Genomic DNA, 25,260 nt, shown 5'->3' on the forward strand with positions numbered 1-25,260 from the left:
CTTCCTTATTTAAAAATAAATTGCAAATCAATTTTTGAATCCAGAAAAACAGAAGATTTTTTTTAATGTATCACATCCTGTTTCTAAGGCTATTCCATACTAAGCACACGTGGTTCGTTGATGTTGACAAAAGTTATATTCTCCATTGTATTTTTTTTTACACATTCGTGGTGAGGCTTTACTACTAAATATAATATACATATAAAATTATACCAAATTATATAAATCCTCTTAAAGATTTTTTTAAAATTTAGATTAAAATCAGAATCGAATTCCAAATTTGATCAAATGGATTTTGCGTTACGAAAGCACACTTTATAAACGCATTAAATAATGTTTAGAAGAACTTTGATTTAAGTACTGCAATTCAATATTTCCACTCATCATTCAATTTCTTTAACTTTTAAAAGCAATTTAAAGTCGAAATTATACCCATTTGTAATGACATCATTTTTGTTTATCTTTGTTTAGCATATTCCAAACAGCGGCGACAACAAACTTTTGAAAAAAATTGGTGTCTGATGATTATTCAACTTTTATATACTAGGTTATGTGAAATATCCGTCACTGTCAATCAAAAATATTGATTTGTCAACTTATTCTTTTTTATAATTTATTTGCTATCAAAAAATAACTCTAATTATTAACCAGAAAAATAGATGTACCTAGCCACAGTATCATTTTATTAGTAATATCGTAAAAATAGACTCTTGATAAACACGTTTCTTGCTCGCCTATTTCTTTCATTTATAAAACTATCAAAAAAACTGCTAGAAGGAAATTAAAGGATTGCGACCAGATGCCGGATAATACGATTCGAAAATGCCATAAACGTGAGATCAAAGATGTTATTACAGATATCCCTAGCTAAAAATACTTAATTACTTTACATTTTAGTACTCCCTTGTAGTTAAACAATTTTAATGATGTTAATTATTTCTTTTCTAATAATCAGCAGGAATATTACCGACTCCTTTATCAGATATATGTCTTAGACAATGTTAAAATAAGAAAATCTTATCTATTCCACTCTAAATTAATAGAAAGTAACTTTGCCAAAACTAACGTTTGAAAACCGCTGAAATTCATCCTTGCAGGCAAGGAGCCAGCCCTTATGGAAATGGAAAATCGATTTGGAAAACCTGCTCAAACTGGAAATGTTTATTCTGGTCGGTATAACTGAATATACATTATCCAAGGAGGTATATAAAGTTGACCTGTATCCAACTGTATGTAATAAAGTAGAAGGTTATTAAATATAAGCGAGTTTCGGCTGTTTAAATTCATAGAACCTGTTTAGCAGTATGGATCATTTTGTTTTTAAAAAGTATTTAACTATAAATAAAAAGCTTTTTTTAGATGCCAAATTTTCCGTAATGTTTTTTGAAAAAACTCTGACCACGGTCAACAAGATACCCCAGTTTACTTACAAACTCTCCTGTATATTCAAACTATTAAAAGCGTGGGTCTATTTTTAACAAACGGAAAATTATCCAGGCTGTAAACAATCTAGTTAAAGATGTGGACATTTAAATCTCCCCGTCAGTTTATTTCTATTGATAGTTGGGTGAAAGTCACTTGTTGTCGTTTCTATTAATATTCTTTTTGTTTACAAGAGTTTGTTTACAAAAACATGTAAGTGTCTACTATATGCTAATATATTTTGTAAGTCTAAAATATGAAGGTTTTTAAACCAATTTTTGCTCAATTATAATGCTTAAATGTTTTTAACCCAAATTCATATTTTGTCAAGCAGGTGAGGATCTTTAAAATGTACTACTCTAATATTTTATACATATACAGTGTGTTTCGGAATATGTGGGAGATCTCTCGGATTCGGGTAGAAAATAAAAAAAATAATATGAAACTTTTCTATAGGCCCTCTCTACGAAGATACGGCTTCTTAAAGACGCCTCTGGAAATCGGTTTTTCTTGAATAACTTTTGAAGTACTTGGTATAATTTAATAAAAATTTTACGTGATCAATACTACTAAAGGACTTTTTAAAACACATTATCTTACCAGAAGCGGACTAGGTTGTACATTATAATGCTTAAATTTCTAGCACTCGATATGATAAAGACACTGAAATAATAAATATAATTAGCTTAAACCTTAAATTAAAGAAAAGGCACTCTTGTTCATTATTGATAAAATAAACCGTTTTGGAGAAAAAAAATTATTAAGGAATCACTATTTTATTTTAATTAAAAAGAAATACAGGGTATCCGAAAAAAGGAGACCGATTCGCCGGCCACATATAGTGGTGGACCAAAATAGGGCGACTTTCGTTAGGCCATTTTTTAATTGGGCGCTCGGTATTTAATATAGAGGGCGTCAAAATGAGAAATATACAATCGTTTTTTTGAAGTAAGTCGAGGAGTTTCATAAGATATTAAACTGAAAGTGTAAGGGGGTTTTTTGGAACGAAAAATTGTTTACGGATACGCTATACCTTGCAGAGAGCGCACCACCTGTGGTATATTGCATGTGTTAAAAATACCAAAACTTTTTTGTACCCCTGTATAATAAAATCCTAGTAAAAAGTTCTAATTATTCTTTTTTTTCTTGTGAAAAAAGTATTCCTAGCAAATGTCGCCCTGAGAATCCGTTTATTAGATATCTTAATTTTAAAATCTAGATACATTTTAACAGTTTAATAAAATAAACGTAAATTATTTTTTCTAAAATAATGCTAAATTACTTATTATAATAAAAATCATAGAATAATGACCCTAAATTATTTGTTCTACGTGACCTCCATTTATTTGTATACACATACGAGCCCTCCTTATTAAAGAAAATTTAATGCTTTAAAAAATATTTGGTATCAACCTGAAATGCTCTCCAGCTGCAACGATTCTTTCCCTTATATGATCCTCGTTTAAAATCGGAACCATATACACAGTCTTTTGTACATCCCCAGACTCAAAAATCCAAAGGTGTAAGGTCGGGCGAACGGGGTGTCCACGGAACAGGAGCATCTTGACCTCGACCATTACAGCTGTTGCGTGGATCGTGTGCCGAAGGACAACCAATTTAAATGAAATTGGACTGTATGATTTTTAACTTATTTAATTTTAGATTTTACAAAGTAAGACAAATTCTATATTCTTTCTTATACCAACGAATGCTGTCGATCTCTCTTCTCTTCGTTGCTCTCGCGTTAATGGCGTCATCGTCCTCGCTTGACGACTCGCTCCCACCTCGTCTCACCGTCGCGCGCACGTTGCCACGTTTTTTATTAATTATTATTATTTCTAAACATGCCGCCCGGGTTGAATAGTCTTCAGCTTTTCAAAAGATATTATATTAAACCAATAGTTTATATACAAAAACACATAAAAGTTTATATAAGTCTCAAAATCGCGAACATTCTTTGGCCACTAATTGTCCTCTAGGGGCAGTATGTAAATTTTACTCATCGACCGTTTTAGAATAGTACCGTTGGCCAAACGAACTGAAACAACTCTAACCATGTCGTCTGCATCGGGATGCAAATCCGTAATTCGTGCTAAGGGCCAACGTAATGGAGGCATATTGTCCTCAACTAAAACCACTAAAGTTTCTACTTTAGCGGTATTCTCAATGTCCTTTTTCCACTTTGATCGGGCTTGTAGACTAGCCAAATAAGCTCTTGACCATTGGTCCCAAAATTGCTGGTGTAACTGCTGCAAGCGCTGATATCGGTATAATCGTGAAATTGGAACATCTCGTACTTCTGCTTCGGGGGAACTGGCTAGTGAATCGCCTATGAGGAAGTGAGAAGGTGTCAAAGGAAGATAGTCATTAATGTCGTTAGACATTGGCCTAAGAGGGCGCGAGTTTAAGCATGCCTCGATCTGCACGAGCAATGTGTACATTTCATCGAAACGTAAAGATGCGTGTCCTAAAACTCTTTTTATGTGAAATTGAAATTGATTTTACAGAAGCCTCGTATAAGCCTCCAACGTAAGGCGAACGCGCCGGCATGAAATGCCACTTTATCTTATCTTGTGCCACAAAAGAAGTAATAACACTATTATGCCTTTCATTATTAAGGAGATTGTACAATTCCATAAAATAATTGTTAGATCCTACAAAATTTGTTCCATTATAGGAATAGATATCACTTGGTTTACCACGTCTAGAACAAAATCTTTTCAAAGCGCTTAGAAAACTATCAGTTGTCAAATCTCTTACCAACTCTATGTTAACTGCTCGAGTCGCGAAACAAATAAATACACACACATACGTTTTGATTAACTTGCTTCTGCGAAGTGTACCCTCTTTGACATGGATAGGGCCCGCGTAGTCTACACCGCAGTTTGTGAATGGCCTACTTGGTGTTACTCTAGAACGTGGTAATGAACCGATCAAAAATTGTCCAGGTTTTGGATTTACGCGATAACATCTTATACAAGAGCATATTATTCTTTTGACCGCATTTTTCCCATTTACAGGCCAGAAGTTTAATCGAGTAATAGATAGTAAATTTTAAGTTCCTGCGTGCAAGTTCTTTAGATGTTCTAAAACGGGTAAAATAATTGAATGCTGTTGATTGTAATCTAACTCCGAATTATTTAATCTTCCGCCTACTCTAATAATATCGTCTGTATCTAGAAAAGGAAAATTTTACTACTACTGCGAACCTTATTCGATTTTTTATGATCTTTAACTTCTTGCTGAAAACATTCCGATTGTGCTTTTCGAATTAAGATAGAATAAGCTTCATTCAACTCTTCAACAGATAATGAATCTGAAGTAGCTTTAACTTTATTTAGCGTCCGATGTTTGAATCTACAAATATATGCAATAACTTTTCGCAATTTATTTTTCTTTAGTTTTCACGTGTTTTCAGCTTTCTATCTTAGATATTTCCAAGATTTTGGCCACAAAGGTTTTGAGATTGCATGGTTCGATTTTTAACCAAGCTAAAACTATGGTCGAATCCGTGAAGTAAGTGACATTGCGAAATATTAATATCTAGAATGTTTTTAATTTTATAAATTAATTCCGCGAGTAAATGCGCTGCTACTAATTCTAATCTTGGTACAGTTTGTTTTTTAAGAGGGGCTACTTTAGATTTGGCGGTCAAAAGACGTTTTTTTCTTTCACCGTTTTCACCTACAGAATACAAGTATATGCATGCCCCGTATGCCTTTTCAGAGCTATCTGAAAACCCATATAATTCAATACTCTTGGCGTTTGACATTAAAACGTGACGATCTATCTCGATTTTTTAAAAGAGGAATTTGTGAAAGAAAATGTAACCAATATTCTTTTAAGTTAAGCGGTAAAATCTCATTCCAATATAAATGTAGCTGCCTAAATTTCTGGATTACCAATTTGGCGTTAATTATAGCCGGGCCAATAAGTCCAAGCGGATCGAATATTTGTGATATGATTGAGAGAACTGTACGTTTCGTGATTTTTGTTTCATTAAATTTTACTTTTTATCTTATTTATATTTTAATACATCTCAATTCGCGTCCCAGAATATGCCTAAAGTTTTTAATTGTTTTTTATCATGAAATATAACTAAAGCTTCAACATGATCTTCGCTTTGATTTAAAATAAAATTTAAAATGGATTTTTCGTTAGATGACCATTTTTTTAAATTTAAGTTAGCTTCGGATAATATATGTGTAAGTTCACAATAAATTTCTTGCGCTTCGTCTTGCGTATCCACACTTAAATAAAGATCATTCATATAAAAGGATTGTTCTATTATTTTTGATGTTCTTGGATACCTTTTCTTATTTTTTATTGCAAGTTCTTTGAGACAACGCGTAGCTTGAAACGGTGCGCTAGCCATATGTAACGGTATATAGAGTATACACTTTAATTGGTTCATGAGGAGTAAGTCTCCACAAAATTTGCTGAAATGTATGATCGTTAGGATCAATTAAGATGCATCGATACATCATCTTTATATCCGCGCTTATTACGTACTTTCCAAGTCTTGGTCGTAAAAGTATCGAAAAAAGATCAGATTGTATTGTCGGTCCTACTAATATTATATCATTAAACGAGATTTCTAATTCACTTTTTGCGCTCGCATCAAAAACCACTCTGCACTTTGTTGTAACAGAGTCCCTCAAAACAGCAGTATGAGGCATACAAAATGATTGTCACTTGATTTATCAAAATCTAAATAACACTTAAAAGTCATGTGCCCTAATATGACACATTAGTATATTCATGGATAAAAACTGTGTACTGCTCTCTTAAGTCTTGATTTTTGTTTAACTGTGCTTCTAAATGCATAAAACGTTTTAAAGCTACCGATTAAGAGTCTCCTAAATGTTTCTCAATGTATTGTTTAAACGGATATTTAACAATAAAAGAGCCATCGACGCTTCTTCTTGTAGTTTTATTAAAAAAGTGTTTACAATATTGTTCATCTTTGGACAACACTTTTTCATTCGATAAATCTTCAATTTGCCAAAATATTTTCAAGGATTCGTCTAAATCTTTATTTGTCACTTAAGTTACAAAATTACATATTGCTTTATTTTGCTGTTCCTGAAATTTTAAATTTCCACTGAATATCCACCCTAAACATGTTTTTTCGAGGACTGGCATAATATTTTGCCGTGTGCAAAGTGCATATAATCCCTCACACTAAATTTTAATAATATCTTATGAAACACTCGACTTACTTCAAAAAAAAAACGATTTTATATTTCTCATTTTGACCCCCTGTATATTAAATACCGAGCTCCCAATTAAAAAATCGCATAACAAAAGTCGCATTATTTTGGTCCACCCTATAATTGGCCGGTGGATTGGCCTCCTTTTTCCGAACACCCTGTATATGTTCTTTTTTTCAGCGATGCGACAGTTATTTAAACAACAGAGAAGTTCCTATTTTAAATTGTTTAATCTGAAAAAGCACACACGGGTACGACGAATCGTGGACTCCGATACTCGCCACAAGAACCCTGAATAATTGTTCATTATTACAATCCTGATTCTCTGTAAAAGTTCCTCCCGAATATCGACAGGAGCTGAATATATCAAGGTTTTGAGGTGACCCTCTATGTAAAAATCCAATATTGTTAGATCGGGAGACCGAGGAGGCCAGGCAGTGTATCCTCTTCTACCTATCCAACGGTTTGAAAAACGTTATTCAGGTGATTCCTTACAGCAATGTTGAAATGAGGTAGGGCTCCATCATTTATAAAATACATGTTTCGGCGGATCTCAAGTGGTAAATGCTCTTAAATAAATTAAATCCAGAAGATTGTTCTGAAGGAACTAGAAATAAAGTTCTCCATTTAATTGTGACGGTAATACGAGTGGCCCAATCAAAAAATTGCCAATGATTCCTGCCCAAATATTAATTGATTGGAACTGATGTTGATGATGAGAAGCAACAGCGGCATGAGGATTTTCATCAGCCCATACATGCGAGTTATTTCGTGTGTATGCGAGTAAATGCTCACACATGAGGTGGTATTTTCAGTCTATGAGGAGAATACAGGAAAACAGTAATAAAAACTTAATCTGTGCATTGGCACATATGACATCCATCAACATTGTGGCACACTTCTAATCAATATCCATAAGTGAAGTTATTCCAGATTTTTCCATTCTGCAGTTAATAAACGTAGTAGGTCTTGAAGATTAGCTGAGTGAACTCTGATATCGACCTCCTGAAGAACTATTGTAACTAGGTGGGGGCTTATCGGTAAAAAGAATAATGCTAATGAAGTTTGAATTAGTTCGCTGCTGATCTAATAGCCAGTTCGCGAACTGTATTCTTCAAGGATACTCTTCGAGTTAGTTCATGCGGTTTTTGTAGATGATATGGGTATAACAGTTCTTGAAGTACTTTATGTATTATTATTTTTGGTGTATTAAGCTGAGCTGCTAATTTTCGACAGCTCGTCGAAGGAGTATGAGCTAGGCATCCAAAATATTTTCCTCGAATTGTACCCTACATACTGTTTTTCTCTGACCAGCATCCGTTTTTTGTCCCAAAACTTTCTAAAATTACAATAAAGAAAGTCAATAATATCACATTAATAAGTGGAATCTCCTACCAGTTTCGCTTAGACGTTGGTCAATTTATTTAAATAATTTTAGATTTGGAATAGTGCAATTAGGCAAGCTTTCTTCATACAACCTTTTTATTTCCAATGCATTGCAAGATGCAATACCATACATAAGATACATATCTGAATATGTATCTTATGTATGGTATCTTATCGAATAAATGGCTCCTGCAGTAAGAACGTGAGAAGTGGCAAGTTTTGAAAGATAGATATTTATTTTTTGTGTATCATAGAAAGGTTTGGTGCAAAAACCTTTTAGTTATTCGTTGTTCTTAAAAAACAACCTTTTTCAGGTTGTTTTTTTAAGATTAACAACATTGCATTGCATTGCATTTTTAAAAACATGTACTTTTTTAGATTAAACAACCTAAAATGGAACTTTTCTGCTGTTTTAACAACTGTCGCATCGCTGCAAAGAAGAACACATCATAGTTCTTTTTAATTAAAATAAAACTATAATGATTCCTTTTTTTTCTCTAAAATGCTTAATTTTGTCGATAATGAACAAAAATGCATTTTCTTTAGTTTAAGCTTCAAGCTGTCATACAGGGTGTTAATAATTAAGCAATATAATGTACAACCTAGTCCGCCCCTGGTAAAATAAATAAGGTAAATGTGTTTAAAGGACTCCGTAATAAGAGATCCTTAGTAGTGTTTATTACGTAAAATTTTTATTAAATTATACCAAGAAGATGCTTTAAAAATTATTCAAGAAAAACCAATTTCCAGCGGCGTCTTTAAGGGCCCGTATCTTCGTGGGGAGGGCCTATAGTTAATTTTTTTTATAAAAAAGTTCCATAATATTTTTTTTATTTTCTACCTGAATCCGAGATATTTCCCACATTTTCTGAGACCCCTTATATACACAAAAAAAAACTTTTCTACTCATAGCCATAAAAAAGCCGGAGGAAAGAAAAACAAAAGAAAAATTGAGTGAAAATTGTTAGATCCCCCCATGTCAACAATAAGGCTCAAACTTTTGTGTACACAGCGTACATAATAATGGCTGCTTAAACTGGCCTACCTTACTTTTTAAAGTTGTGCCTCTATTTTTTTATTGACAAACTGTAACAGATAATATAAAAATATGTAAATAGAATTGAAAGGCAAGATATACGTAATGGAAAGAAAAGTAAGAATGTAATGTAATGAATGTAATGTAAAAGCAATTAAAAGTAAAAGTTTCTTCATGTATTCTAAGTTAATTGGTTACAGAATTTATTAGGAAAGCATCGAAACTCTAGATATCGGGTGGACTAAGATAAAAGGAATACTCATGAATTTTGGAATGACCATTTTATCTTGTGCCCGTTATAGTATGATATTAATAAAAAAAAAGGAAAATAGTTATGGATGTTAGTATATCTTACAAATTTAAGGTATATTTACACCCAGTAAAAAAATTTATGATTTTGTATTTTCCATGATAATCCATTAAATTTTGTTAATTTTTTTTTAGGCCATGTTAGTTTTTATAGTTTATCTTTTCGGGTCTATATTCCTTAATTAATAAAAAGCTTATCATGCTTTCATGTTAAAAAAGTGAATAAATTACACATTATTTGTTTGAATTTTAATTTTACTTTTTATCAGATAAAGTGACCTTAGTTTATGTTTTGCACTATAACTTTCATATGTCAATCTAGACGATCCAAATTTATACTACAAACATATTAAGTTCTCTGGAATATTTAATTTTATTTTTTGCAGAAAATTTAAGACAGATTTTTTGACAATCACAATTTTGACATTTGACAAGTATTATTAAAAAAGATGACAATAGTACTACAAATATAGAATTTATTTATTTATAACAATTTTAATTGGCATATATGCAATAGATTATATTTTTAAACCCAAATTTGATTTAATAGTTTCCTATTCGGATCCAGATACCTCGTTTCGTATTATAAAGCATGACTTTTGGCGTCATGATACAAAAGTAAAAACAAGATACGTTATTTTTTTGGATTATTTACTTTTTCAAATACAGTGACATTAGTTCACATTTTGAAGCATGACTTTTAGATGGCTTTACAGGTACTTAATTCGAAACAAGGACTAAAAATAATATTTCCACAGTAAAAACAGAAGCTTTCTCAAAAACTTAACACTTTGTAATTAAAGAAAATAGTAATCAGTACTTTTTTCAGTCTTGGTGACTCAAACTTTCTCCAGTGAAACTTAAAGTAGATTCACCAAATACTGCAAACGTTTTAAGTGCTTTGGAATACTTATTTTATATGACAATTTGATACGGTTTCTTTGACCTCTTTCTTTTGTTCAAAACTTTATGTCTATCAAAAATATAAGAAAAAAAAAGTGGTAGATACTTTTAACATGTTGTGAATATGGGTGCAAAATAAAAAAATAGAAAACCAAGTAATAGTAGCTCGCGAAAAATAAAAACGTACAAATACAGTTAATGCATTTCTTTCTAAATTCTCTTAAGAGCCATATACTTTTAATGCTAAATATTAATTTTTCCGAGCTTTCTTATTGAAAATACATATTTTTGGTATAAACCTTTTTATTATCCTTCCATGATCATTATATAAGACAGCCTTTTAATGCTGGATATATTTTTAGTACAAAACGGATTAAAAAATACTTAAGATTTCTGTTTTTTTTGTACTAAAATCATAGAGGAATTTCGTAAAATTATCCTAATTTTAATAATAGGTTATTTACAAGTATAGCTTCCAAAAAACTTATATTTATTGACACTCTTATCGAATTTGGCCCGTTTATTGCCTCTTCATTCCTATTTAACATATGCCAAAAAGAAATATTTTTTATCGTTATCATAATATAGATAATAATAATTGACGAAATGGTAAAAGTTGATATAGTTGGATAAGTTTTTTTCTTTCGTATAGGATTTACGGTAATTTTTCAACATTTCACATATTATGTAAATGTTTAATATTTCAAGAAAAAAATATCTTTACATAAACTTATTAGCCATGGTTGTTATATGACAAACATTTATGGCCGCTTTTATAATATTTGTGATTTACCTTTTATAATATCGTTAGGCGTTCATTTGCCTATCGAAAACGCTGGAAAAAATACAATTGGGATTATCTACTATAGTAACTACGCACGTGCTCAAAATCTAGGGATATTGAGTTATTTAAATTACAAAGCGGTTCTTAATTTTCAAATTAAATATTTATATATTATATTTATTTTCGTGAGAGAAATTGACATTTATTTACAATATATATGCCGCTCTACAACGTCTTTCCATGCTAAGAATGAAGTCATCCAGATCCTGCTTGGGGGAATTGCTATCAAAAGCTGTTGAGCTTGAAACATTTGACCTCAGTTTTGAAACTGATTCTGGCCCTGAAGAACTCTTTGTTGAAGCATATTCCAGGTCTGCTTTATAGGATTGAGATCAGGTAATTGAGCTGACCCGTCTAAAACACGAAAGTACTGCTCTTCTCAAAAATTTTGTGTGATTCTAGCTGTGTGCGGATATTTCTTACGTAGCGGTCTTTCTTAGCCGATCAGAAACGATCCAGAAGAACGAGATCAGTTTGACTCTAAAGAGAACTTTCACCTCATACTATAATTGTGCATCCTCTATAACTGTACAGCTCCTGTGTATGATGAATTCGATTGTTGGTGCCAGGTGCTCTCCATACAAGTACAATTCTACCTAGATTTCCTAATCTCAACTTTCTGTAGATGGTATGTCTTGAAAATGTCACGTGTTAAGCTCCACGTAGATGAAATAACTTCTAGGCATATTTAAACAATTTAAAAAACACTTTTGCAGTACTAGAATTGATAAAGAACTAATAACATTGTACATTATCAATATTGTGTATTTTGGGCAAAAAAAAAACAGTATCTTGTGAATAAAATATTTGCAGATGAATTTAAGTCATATATTTATATCAATAAATATTGCTAGAACCGTGTTATACTGATCAACAGAGTTTAAGGTAAGAAAGAAATACTTATTAAAAAATGAGTAGTTGAGAATTTAATTATCTATAGATTTTGAGCCTGTGTGTATTATTAAAAAAAATATACCGCATTTCAATTTTTCGCCTCTAATTCTGCTGGTAACAAATTACATTTTATATTGCTCTGGATTTGTCAATTTTAATTTGTTTATTTGTATTTTGTGGTTAAAGTTGTATTGCTATCTAGTCGGAGGTACGAAACAAATTCGAACAGAAATTCGACTTTGCCGAGAACTGCAAAAAAGGAATTAAGCTGGGCAGGAAGTTATATTTCTAAATTCATTAAATTTTTTTTATTACTTTAGTACTGGTACATATATTTTTAGTGAGTACATTTAAAAATAAGTTTGTTTTATAAATTTGTTACAGCCTATTTATTCTTTTGCACTTTTATTTCACTTCTTAAATTATTATATGTATTTGATGCCTTATCATCAATAGTTTCTCAATGTAATGCTAGTCTTACCAATGTTTACATATACATTATGTTATCTAATTTAATTTTAAAATCGCCTATACGGGGTGTTTTAAATTCAACCCGCCACATGAAGATCTCGGAATCTATAAGAAATACGAAGACGATTAAATTAGAGCAAAGTTGAGAATTTTTGAGCCTAGCAATATGCCATTTAAAAAAATTAAAAATTCCGAATGGTTCCGAAGATGTTCGGAAAAATACAAAATTTTGAAAAATCGATTTTATTTTTTTATGAGTTTCTTTCTTATTAGATTTGAAAATAATTTACACTTTTGCATTGCCATTTTTTTTATGCTGCATGACGGTGTTTTTAGATTTTTAATATGACGTTTCATCTTTTGCCAACCATCATCAATTTTGTTTTTTCTTATGTTTTTTCTTTATATTTTACAGGTATGAATTACAAAAAGTATTAAAAATAATTTTAGTTTGTAAGATTTATTGAAGTCACTTTATTAAATCAACTGTATTAATATGAGTTTTGCGTCTTCATTTAAAACAGATTAACAGGTTATAAAATAGATTATAAATTCAAACAGTGTTTTTTAAGACCATCATAGTCAATCATATTTATCCTGATTTTTTGGTAATATTTTGATTTTTTTGCAAAGAACATTTTGCAGCATTTTTGAAATATGCCTTTTGTCTAAGCGTTTCATTATTTTATTTATTTAGTTTGTGCAATTAAACAGCCTAAGTAATGAAAAATTTAAACATTGCTATTTTCATTTACTCATTATGTTAACATTTCGCAAGGTTAATCCTGTTTATAAATGTTCTTATGATGTCATATATCATTTTTATGACACTACACTTTCACTACACTTTTTGTATGAAGATCTAGTATTTCATTATTTAATATATATTCATCGATGACTAAGGTATCTTTTAAATGACTTTTTCTTAATTTAATTCTTTGGCATTTAGAAACATTTCGCTTTCCTCAATATTACAACTATTTTCAAGAAATAAGTTGCTGCAAATTTTTAATTAAATATGCCGAAACATATCTGAGAGCATGTATTTCAATGAATTTTGGCTTGTTCGAATTGGTGGCACGTTATTTGGTACTTAATGACTCTGGTTTATTCTTCTCATTTTCAGGCAGCTCCTGTAAATTTGCAGAAGAATTTATTAAATAAAGAATTTCTATATGCATATATGTGTTGTCGAAGCCTGTGATACACATTTGTGCAGTGTTAGAAAGACCTAACAGCTGAGAAGAAATTAATGTATTAATCAACAGATTCTTCTAATAATCATCGAAATCTACAGCAGCTGGATTACTATTTCTATGTCTCCTTTGCCTTATCCTACCAAAAATTCTCCAAAGGGTCTTGATTAAAAGTCCTTAGCATCAAATATGTAAAGTTCAAATTTTGTAGCATTATCCACATATCTTTAGACATTTTAAAGAGTAATTCTTAAACTTTTTAGACATGCACTATTTTAACACTATTTTAAAAGGACATGCTATAAATTGAGTCTTGTCAAAATTGAATGAATGATCAGTATTAAATGAATTACCATTTAGGATATTAAAAAGACGTATCCAAAAACTCTATAAGGTCTAGTGTGTCTATCCCTGATTTCTCCATTTTGTTTTCTCCTTCCTCTGTTTTTACAGTTGTTTCTAAATAAAGAATAAATTGTTTTAATATTTTTGTCAATATAATAGACAAAAAAAAACTGAAAAACGCAAATACATTTATTGCAGCAGCAATAGAGGCTGCTAACTTGTGTGTATTTCGAAAGTTGCATTTTATGTATTTTTAAGGGACAGCTGAGTGCACCTGTAATTTTTGGCATAAATATCAATCTTCCTAAATAAGGTTCAAGTTAATAGGCTTTATATATAATATTATACCATTTCGCTATTTTTTGGATTGGATTTTCCTTTAAATTAACAAAAAAAAAATATTTCTTAGACATTTAAATATATGTATTATATCATATAAAAGAATGACTCTATGAATCAGGCAATCCACAGATAGGTAACCGATTATTTGGTCTTTGATCACAAACAGTAGCTAGAATGCTAAGTTCAGTACTCTGGCACTTGATAATGATTTGCTTTAGGATTCTGTCATGATAATTTCATTGTAGATTTGGCTAAATTCCCATGTCATTAAACATAAGGTCACAATGTTAATCCTTTTAAATTTTTAAAGTTAGTAGGTATTCTTAAAATTTTTCAGCTCTCAAAACTGGAAAAAAAACTTGTTTGCCTGGATAGGTTGAAATTAGATTAAGAAGCTTCATAACTGTTTTTCTCCATGGTAACGCAAACAGTTTTGACAAAAAATTGTACCCATAGCCAGTTTGCTTATACAAAGCTAATACTACTATCTGATGTTTTAATGTGTGCTTCCTACCCTTTGGTTTTCTGAATACGATCCATATTTGAAACACAGGTTTTAAAAATTTCAGAGAAGGTAAACTTCTCTGAAGCAGAAAGTCTCTGTTCGAATGATAAGCTACTTTAGTTTGACAAAGCAGCTCGCTTTCTTAATTTCACTTCTCTTTTGTAAAGGTGCCCGGCCTTTGGAGTTAAATTTTTAACTTGTGAAACATGTACTTCAGAAAGTCAAGTCAAAATATTTATTTAAATGACCTAATGAGATTTACATAAATAATTAGTGATGGACCAGAATATCTGATCAACCATACGTGAAATTATTATAATTCGGCTAGGACACGATGTGCGGTAAAATAATTTTAACCTTAATGTCAACTATTTTCTTATCAATGTAAAAATTACTATAACTTATAATTTCTAGACTAGAATAACATTTTACTTAACAGATATTTTCTAGGCTCAAAATTTACAGAAAATTGACAAAAATCATCAGAGAACTCTTCAAATTCAGTAGCATATCCTTTGTACCTCGCATATATGAATTGCGGAATTGGAAATTACGTATGCGTAATAATCGATTTCCCAACGTGTATACTCAGTTTCCAATAGACAAAAAGTTATATCTAAAGGCAAAGTTAGTAACTAAATAGATACCTTCAATTAACATCAATTTTGGAAATTGATGTTATTAATTGATTGATGAATTGACTTGTTTGTGGCCTTTGTTTTGTGTGCCTAAAATGATTACTATATTTTGTTTACCTATGATACATGCTTTGTACTCGCTTTGGTTGACAACTAAAAGTTCACGGAACCCACCGGGTCTGCCTAAGAAAGCCAGTATGACTTGTTCAGTGGTAGTTTCAGATGTAGATCGTCTTAATTTAAATTCTTAAATAAGAGTAATAATATTTTTAAATAAAAGAATGTTAGCATAGAAAGGCATATGGCAAAAAGAAAGGTTAAGCAGATTAGTCAGATAGTAAGAAGATATATGGCTAATAAGTTACTTTTTACTTAAGGATGCTTCTAGTGGAATTAATGTGGGATTAGATAATGATGGTACATGATAACCACTGGTGTTTGCGAATGAACACTCAAATGGCTACTAGCGCTTCCTTATACTGGTGATGGGTTCAGCTTCTGCTTTTCCAGTCACTTCAGTATCCAAGAACAGATAATTTAATACATTTGTTTTCAGATTGTATAAACAATTAACAACCTGATCCAGCAATAATTATATTTTTAGATTTGCAAAAAGTATTTTATTGGGACCAAAGTCTTGGCAATCTCAAAAAATTTAAGATCTGCAATTTTCACGAATTTTTTCTGGTGTCATTTCTTATACTAATCGTTTGTTGCCTGATAAACTTACCCATTTATCAAAAATTTGTCTGTTCTTAGACGGGTTGCGAAAGCGATGTTAAGAATGAGGTGCTCTTATAGTAGCGATCCAAAGATCAATGAGCTGAAGTGCTTTTTATTATTTTGTAAACAGAAAAGCAGCTAGAATGTGTGAAGGTAATCTAATTTAAATATTTTTTTCTTTAATTTTAATAAATATTTTTATCCTCACACAAACCTATTATTACAAGAGTAAATACCTTCTTGATGTATTTAACATAGTTTTATTGATATTAAAATTTCAAACGAAACCCAAGAAACAACTTATATTAAGTCTTTCTGAATTTAATATACACAAAGTAATGCCGAAATAACTAAAATTTAATAAACACAAAATATCATGATTGCAAAATAAATAATACTAATAGTCACTAAATTGCCACTTTAACAATTGTTTTGTCTCTATACGCAATGTATTAATGGTTGCATTTTGTTTCCTCAACGCTGTCTGTAGGTATAGGCACAGATGTAGCTCCCGTGCGGAGCTATGTACATGCGGAGCTTTTTACATCTGTGGTATAGGTATATAGGTAGCTCACTGAGGGTCAATATTCGCAATTAGAGATAGCAGGGTATGCTTATTAACATGGTAGTAGCAAAGTAGCACAGTTCACGATATACATGCTTGCGCGTGGGCATTTTTTCCCTTTAACCATTTCTCTATCCGTGATTATTGATTTTCCAGCCTGTATATTAAGCTAATGGCATATTTTATTTTTAACGCCATTAACAATAACATACTTTTTTGTTAAAAGGAAACCGAATTTTGTTAGTACTAAGGCTACGGAGTTCTTAAATAATAATCTGTATATATTATTATTTTATAAAAATAAGTTTATTTGTAAAAATATACCATAAATAGCAAAGTTAATCTCTTTAGTTAAATCATAGAAGCTCTCTTCTCTTAGAATTACAAATTATTAATAAATTTTTGTTGTTGTTTACTGGATTAAATGGGCTTTACACATATGACATACCGGGTGGTGCGTCGCCGAGCGGAACATAGGAAAACCCATGTAAATTTTAAGGGGGTCAATTATTGGCTTCCCTGTACATTTTATAGAAAAAATGTAAGATAACTTTAAAAAAAAACCAATCTAACAAACCCTTGTGCAAAGTTTCAAAAAATTTTAATAAGCGAATCTTGAATTATTTAATTAAATGTAATTGCAAAATTAGCAAATTTTCGGTTCAAGTAAAACCAAACGGGCACCAGTAAAATGAATATTGTCACTGACGTAAGGAAAAGTGTCAATAAATCAGTGACAGTCGATATTTGAAAACAAGTATGAATTATTCAATCGACGAAAAAATAGCCATAATTAAGTGGCATTATAATATTAAATAAAAGTTTAGATAAAAAAGTAATGTTAACGTGTCTTACTTTGAATGTATGATTGTGAGATTGATAAAACGAAAAAAAAAAACATTTCTTGTATTCGGCTGTACGTCAGATTTGACAAAGTCTTATAATAAATTGTTTGCTGGTGGCTGGTGTCTGGTTTTACCTGAACCGAAAATTTGGTAATTTTGCAATTACATTTAATTGAATAATTCAAGATTCGCTTATTAAAATTTTTTGAAACTTTGCACGAGGGCTTGCCAGATTGGCCTCTTTAAAAAGTTATCTTACATTCTTTCTGTAAAATGTACAGGGAAGCTAATAATTGACCCCCTTAAAATTTGCATGGGATTTCCTATGTTCCGCTCGGCGAGGCACCACCCGGTATAGCTAAATAATAATGACTTGAGTCATTTTTAACATATCGGGTAATAAGTTCCTTTTATTAATTTTTTCCATTTGCTAATAAGAAAATTAATTATTTTATAATATTTGATAAATATACCAATATGATTGAGTGATTTTATTCTTCGTTCAATTAATATTATCCTATAACTAATTTGAACTAATTTTATTAAAAGCATAATGTCGAAGTTTACAATGATTAAATTATGGTAATTTCATGAAAATACTAACCAATTATGAAAAGTAGTTGATGCAGAATAATTATAAAAAAATAATAACATTTATCAAACGAATTCTTCTTAAAATATATCTAGTATCTTATATCTATATGAAGTTTGACTATAAAAAAATTCACATTTACACATTTTTCTGCATCGATGCTTGAAACTCTTATCAAATAAATCCTTCGGAGCGTAAGTGTAAAAATGAAAAAGAAGTTTGCGAACTGCGATCGATTTTAACTTGTAGGTTCTTTTTTGTTTCAGGACTCAAGTCGTAAATCCGACAGCGAACAAGAAAATGCCTAGTTCCGGTATAGCCGAAGAAGCCGCTCTACTTGGGTAAGGATAAGATATGGAACATATATATATAACCACATTAGTAAATAAAAATGTTAACGTGTTTATTTTTATTTTGTAGTCTTAATATGTACTTATTTAATACAAAATTTCTTTCCCATCTACATATTTATAAGAAGCGGAGATATAAATGATTTTAATTTTTATTACACAAATCAGCCAATTTTCGAAAATCTTTCAACTATTTTGAAATACTATATAATGCGGACTAGCTTTCCACATAATGTAAAACAAGTGTCGCCTAACTTTTTTCAGGGCTTCAATAAATCGTCTTCTGGAGTAGCAAACTAGATAATTTAAATTTCTTCATTTTGAGTATGTTGATGTATTTATACTGCATATGCTTTAATGGCTTAAAAACGCTCCTTATAATTTAAATTTTTATGTAATAAATTTTTTATTTTTGTTGTTATCAATGTTCTGTCGTTGTCAATGTTCAATGGAGATTTCCATTTCATTACTTTATTTTTACTTGACTTTCGATGTTCTTTACTTCCCTCTTGCCCAGTTTTCTCCGTATTTGTTGCTCTACTTTGCATAGTTCTAGTATATACCTTTAGGATGTATAATTTTTTTTCTTACTTACATTATATATGTCATATTTAACTAAATTTTGTATGTTAACCTGGGTCTAATATTTTATAGTTGAGCTATATTTTTATATTATTTGTAATAGTAGTATAGAGAGCAGCGCTACTGTATTCAAATGAAAATGCTTGATGCACATTAATAGTTAACTGGATTTATTTACACTATTTTACACGACTACTTAAGACTATTAGAAATATTTATTTACTACTATTTATGTCTCATTTAAATATTGTGCCAATAATCCTAAATTAACTGTCAACTGGTCTTCAGCGGCGACACGGCTCCTTATGTACTCGACTGACGATGATTCCGGAAAATTCGCGGACCTTCCACGCGTCTCCAGGGACGTTTGCGTCATTCCGGAATGACAGAGAACAGCTGGTATTCGCGGAGTTGTCAATGTCGTTACAATATTATGCCTTATTAATTATACCTAAGTCGAATAGATTGTTAACCAATAACATAATATTAAAAATATATAAATTTATACTTAATTAGGAATTTTTTATTTTCGGAGCTTTAGGTCAATCACTTGTTAAATATGTTAACGCCTGTTAAGTGATATCCTAAGATGCTGTTTAGACCATAACTTTGTTTAATGTTTCTTGAGATCTTTCCGGTATTTCTGTTCAAATGACCTAAACAAACCACCCTTAATAACTTGTTTAAAAAAATACGTCAATCTAGATGTACAAAAGGATTGAAAGAACTCGTCCATTATCTTAAAGAGACCTACGGAACTAGAGAAAAAATGAAAACACAAGTCTCAGTCTCAAAATATCTTTTTAATTAATTAGGTAACATGTTTCGCTAATAAAGCATCATCAGGCCTACAATAAACAGAAAAATACACGTAATACAATAAAACTACAATAGTAACTACAAGTAATTACAATAACTACACAGTAACTACAATAAAACCTTACACTAAAACAAAATCAAATATTAAAATTACCTTATAGCTAGATGACCTGCTAAGTACTGACAAATAAAATTTAAATCTGAGAATACCCACATATTTTGTAATAAAAACAATAACACGGCACAAAAATTCAACAAAAAATATAAAAAGGGAAAAATGTGACAGGTGTAGTATTTGAACCCACGCTCTAAAGTTGATCTCGGTGAAAACACCAGACCGTTAACCACTCGGTCAGCCCTGTCTATGAATATTATAGTTAAAGGCATATATGCGTATCGTGAGCAGAAACAAGAGGTTAGATAAGATTATTAAAGATAAGTCCTGGCTCAAAGGTGAAAACATCATTAACGCATGTCAAATTTGGACTCTTTTTGGCTTTGGTGATTTCCATTTTCTCCAAGAGATCCAACTTTCTACCCTTAGGGCACTCGTGAACAATGGAAACATTTTCAAGGACGGAAAAACTATGACCCGTTGATAATAAACGGTTAGCAAATGCTGACTTAGTTTCTGTGGTGTTGGTGTCCCTGAACTTATTAACGAGGCTTAGGTGTTCCTGTACCCTTGTGGATACTCTCTTTTCTGATTGTCCCACATAAACAGCAGGGCAATTCTTACAATTAAGACAACATACACCCGATTTAGATAGAGGATCACTTTTATCCAACGTCTTTACTAGGTTCTTTCTTAGCGAGTTAGTCGTTTTGAAAGCTATGGAAAGGCTGAAAGGCTTAAAAAATTTTGCAAGTTGTTGAGAAATGCCGCCAAAATAATTAAGGCATCTAAAATTATTATTGTTGGTGATGTTGTTCGGTGGGTGGACGATCTGATAGGACAGTTAATATTTATTATAAAATTTGTAATATAATTTGTTCAAGCTGTAAAGTGAGAAATTATTGTTTACAGCAATTATTTTTAAATTATTATGTTCTTTTTGAAAAGCGCCTTTGGACAGAGGTAATTTAAATAAACGGTAGAACATTGAATTAAAGGCTGTGTTGTGAAATTAATTTGTGTTGATAAGGGGAATTGGAGTTAAATTGGATTATATTATCTGTTGCAGAAGGTTTGCGATATACTTCAAATGAAATACTGTTATTATTTCGGTATAAAAGAAAATCTAAAAAGGGTAATTTTCCGTTTGTCTCTCTTTCTAGCGTAAAAGAGATCTGATTATGAAGGGAGTTAATAAATGACAAGAAATCCAATAAATCATTCTCGTCACCAAGCCACAACACGCACACATTGTCCACGTACCTTTTATAAGCTCTTAAAAACCCCGCAAAACGACTTTTCATGATTTTCTCCTCCAAGTGACTCATGAAGACCTCGCTCAAAAATGGTGAAAGACAAGAACCTATGGCGAGACTAGATTTTTGCCTAAAGAATTGATCATTAAATTTGAAGAAATTTTGTCCCAAAACTAATGATAAAAGGTGGATAAGATTATCTACCACCAGTTTTGGCAAAGTACTATTATTATGGTATGCTAGGGAACAAGTTCTTTACGTCTAAGGAAAGCAAAATGGCATTGTTTGGAACATCTATTTGCTTTAGATAATTGACAAATTCAATTGAGTTTTTAATGGAAAATTCGTTCCGAAAACCAGTTACTTCTCTTAAAGTATTGTTAAGCCAAAAGGATAATTTGTAGCAAGGAGAGTTTACAAAGGAAACTACTGGTCTTATCGGGTTCCCCTTCTTATGAATCTTAGGTAAGCCATAGAGCACAGGAGTACGTGGCTTCATAGGGTATAGGTTAGATTTAGTGGTGTTAAAGTATTCCAGAGTTATAAGACATCGATCTAGAGAATTCTTAAGTTTTGAGAAAAAACTAATCGTTGGATCCCTTGTAATAGCCTCGAAGTCGTCAGTCGATAGAAATTTCGTCACTTTAGCCACATAGTCGAGTCTATTCATGACTACCGAACAAGAGCCTTTGTCTGCTCTGGAAATTAGAAGATCATGCGTTTCAATTTTGTTTTTAACATAATTAAGGTGTTGTTTGTTGTAATTATTAGGGACAGAGTTATGTCTCTCAGAGTTAAGAAAATTAATTATTTTTGACCGTAAAATGTTTTTGTTAGGAATGTTAAGAGACTGAATGATATTCTCAGCCTCCACTGCCGGGACCTCTCTAGTGTTTCGATTTATTTGTTGCAAAAAATTAAATTTTAAATTTAAATTTAAGATATTTTCCTCTTCTGGGGTAAAAGAAACAAGTTACTATTGCTCTTACCCAGCTCCCGCTTCTGCTCTATATGGTCAGGACTCTTTGGTCTTTGTGAAATTCTTAAGTTGTACAATTTCTTGCTAAGCCTACGGTATGTATTGGCACCAAAATCTTCTACATCTTCTCTCAATTTAGAATCCAAGGATAGAAACTCCGCAAAGGACAACGTTAACGTTAATGTAAAATATAAGTACTTGAGTTTAGAGTTGACTCTGTTAAGTGTTTTGTAATGTTGTTTTATTTCCTCCTTAATCCATATCCGTCTTCCCATGTTTAAAGCTCTCTGTGAAGATGGAGTGTGTGAGCCGCATCTGATGTTAACGAATTTCGGCGTTAAACCTGATTTTTGGCAACTTTGTAGGAACCAAATTTTCAGTAAAATGTTCTTTCTTGCAATTACGTGGGATCTGTACAGTCGGACAAGTTTGGCTTGACTAGCATTTTCAAATTGAAAGAACTCGTCCATTATCTCAAAGAGACGTGTTTCACCGAGATAAACTTTAGAGCGTGGGTTCAAATACTACACCTGTCACGTTTTTTCCCTTTTTATATTTTTTGTATTTTTTGTTGAATTTTTGTGCCGTGTTATTGTTTTTATTACAAAATATGTGGGTATTCTCAGATTTAAATTTTATTTGTCAGTACTTAGCAGATCATCTAGCTATAAGGTAATTTTTAACTAATTTTAATATTTGATTTTGTTTTAGTGTAAGGTTTTATTGTAGTTACGTGTGTTTTTCTGTTTATTGTAAGTCTGATGATGCTTTATTAGCGAAACATGTTACCTGATTAATTAAAAAGATATTTTGAGACTGAGACTTAGAGTTTTCATTTCTTCTCTGTACAAGGGGATGTTTAATTTTATATTTGGCAAAATTCTAAGGCTCTCTCGAGGTGGTTGACCCTCATCTCACTTTAATATGTCAAATCCCTATCGTGTGACATCATTATAAGCAGCACTAAAAAGTCTACTTAACAGTGCCAAAAAAAAAATCAGTCGACGTACCAGCGAATAGTTACCTAAAATATCTGGTAATAATGAATATTTTTTCGACGTCTTAGTTCGGTATGTCAAATGACACAACACATGTCACACAACAGTGTATAAAAAAAATAAGTTTATAGATTCATAAACAGTAAGGTTGTAAAAACGTCTTTAAAAAATAAATAATTTAATCAATTCAGAATTTATTTTATTAAGTACTCAAAATGTGGTCCATTATTCGCGAGACAATAACAAAGTCTGTTTTGAAATTCCTCGCGAAAATTGGCATGTATTTGTTTGCTAATATCTCTATATTCGCGCGTATTTCGATTTGTTAAATCATTAATATTTTCAAGTGGCGTTTTATGAACTTTGCTTTTTAACTACACCCAAAGGAAAAAAAAATTAATGGTGTGAAGTCTGGAGATCCTACGGGTTATGCAATTGCAGTACGCCTCCCAATGGACTGCCAAAGCGTAGTGCGGCGGAGCTTCATCTTGTTGAAAATAAAAAATATTTTCGTTTAGTATCCCAACATCAATTTCATTCACACAAAAAAATTTGGACTCGATGAACTGTTTATTACCATACATTTTTACTGGTAAATCACTTTAACTTGCATCCATTTTTTTTGGCGAAGTAAGGTCAAAAATTGTTTGCTATTTAAAATAATGTATAACGCTATTATGCCACCATTGATCCATTTTGATCTACCAAAGTTTAAGTTGATAAAATATCTTTAATATTCTTATATACAGTGCATCCCAAAAGTTATGTCTAAATTCATTTAAAATTCAGGGGTGTGTTCGAAAAAAAAACGCTCGGACCCGTCGATTTTTATTTCAAGTTGCGCATTTTTGTACGTGAAGTTTGTATATACAGGGTTGCTTAAAAAAAATTATAACCATCAACTTCATTTTTTCAAATGAAAGCACCTTTTTTTTATTTTATCTTTGAATTTCGCGTGGAATTCTACGTATGTTTCATGCATCATGTCCTATACCTAAAGTCAACAGTTATCGAAAAAAAGACGATTCATGTAACAAATAAAAAAAGAATAAAAATTAAGTTAAATGTTGGTTAAATAATGGTTGCCATTCACGGCTTGACAATATCCAGAGCGATCAATAAAGTCTCGTTGCACATTTTCAATCATTTCCGGAGTTATGGCGCGCACTTCTCTGCGAATTCTCTCTTTCAAGTCGTTTAGATTATTTGGTCTATTAACAAATACCTTCGACTTGAGGTATCCCCATAAAAAAAAAGTCCATTGGTGTTAGGTCAGGCGACCTAGCAAGCCATTCGATGGGTCCTCCCCTTCCTATCTACCGATTGGGAAAGGTGTCATCCAAAAATGTACGCACAGTGGCAGCATAGTGCGGAGGAGCGCCATCTTGCTGGAAAATCAGTTCTTCGTCAGGATAGTCTGGGTCCAATGGATTTGGAAATAGAGCTAGTAATGCTGGAACTAATTCAAATTGGAGAAAATCGAGATACACTTGTCCCGTTAAAGTCTGTTCAAAGAAAAAGGGACCTATTACTCTTCCGCGCACTATTCCATACCACACATTTACTTTTTGAGGGTACTGGGTGCTTACCTCCATCATTCAATGCGGATTTTCTGTTGCCCAATATCGACAATTTTGTCTGTTCGCACTACCATTCAAACAGAACGTGGCTTCATCGGAAAAAATAATATTTGTTACTTAATTATTATTTAGATTGCACATGTTTTGTAAACGTTCACAAAACTCATTTCGCCTATCGAAATCGTCATCAAATAACTCTTGCACAGGAATAATTTTGTATGGATGATATTTGTGCTTTTTAACTATTTGATGAACTATAGATTTCGCCATGTGTAAATTTGCCCCAATCTGCGACAGAGGAGTGCATGGATTTTCTTCCAAAGAAAGCAAAACGTCAAGTTGTTCATTTTCA

At 31.5% G+C, this 25,260-nt stretch overlaps 2 protein-coding genes across 8 annotated transcripts in view; both read left to right on the forward strand.

Moving 5' to 3' along the window:
• The window catches only part of LOC126745112 (neurogenic locus notch homolog protein 1), a 610,297-nt gene that overhangs the window by 72,390 nt on the left and 512,647 nt on the right, over positions 1-25,260 (forward strand). The gene's annotated exons all lie outside the window — the stretch shown is intronic.
• The window catches only part of LOC126745140 (protein NDRG3), a 111,488-nt gene that overhangs the window by 31,541 nt on the left and 54,687 nt on the right, over positions 1-25,260 (forward strand). For 4 of the 6 annotated variants that reach the window (XR_007663444.1, XM_050452898.1, XM_050452865.1 and 1 more), the window contains one exon: positions 18,496-18,570. Coding sequence is in view for 5 of the 6 variants with exons in the window: in XM_050452898.1 (XP_050308855.1) it covers positions 18,496-18,570 (75 nt within the window). In the remaining variant the exon portion in view is untranslated. Of the gene's footprint in view, positions 1-1,504; positions 1,636-18,402; positions 18,424-18,495; positions 18,571-25,260 lie in introns of those variants that run through there. The other 2 variants (XM_050452878.1, XM_050452891.1) reach the window with 2 other exon arrangements.

Source organism: Anthonomus grandis, chromosome 1 (genome assembly GCF_022605725.1).
Source record: "Anthonomus grandis grandis chromosome 1, icAntGran1.3, whole genome shotgun sequence".
Taxonomy (NCBI): domain Eukaryota; kingdom Metazoa; phylum Arthropoda; class Insecta; order Coleoptera; family Curculionidae; genus Anthonomus; species Anthonomus grandis.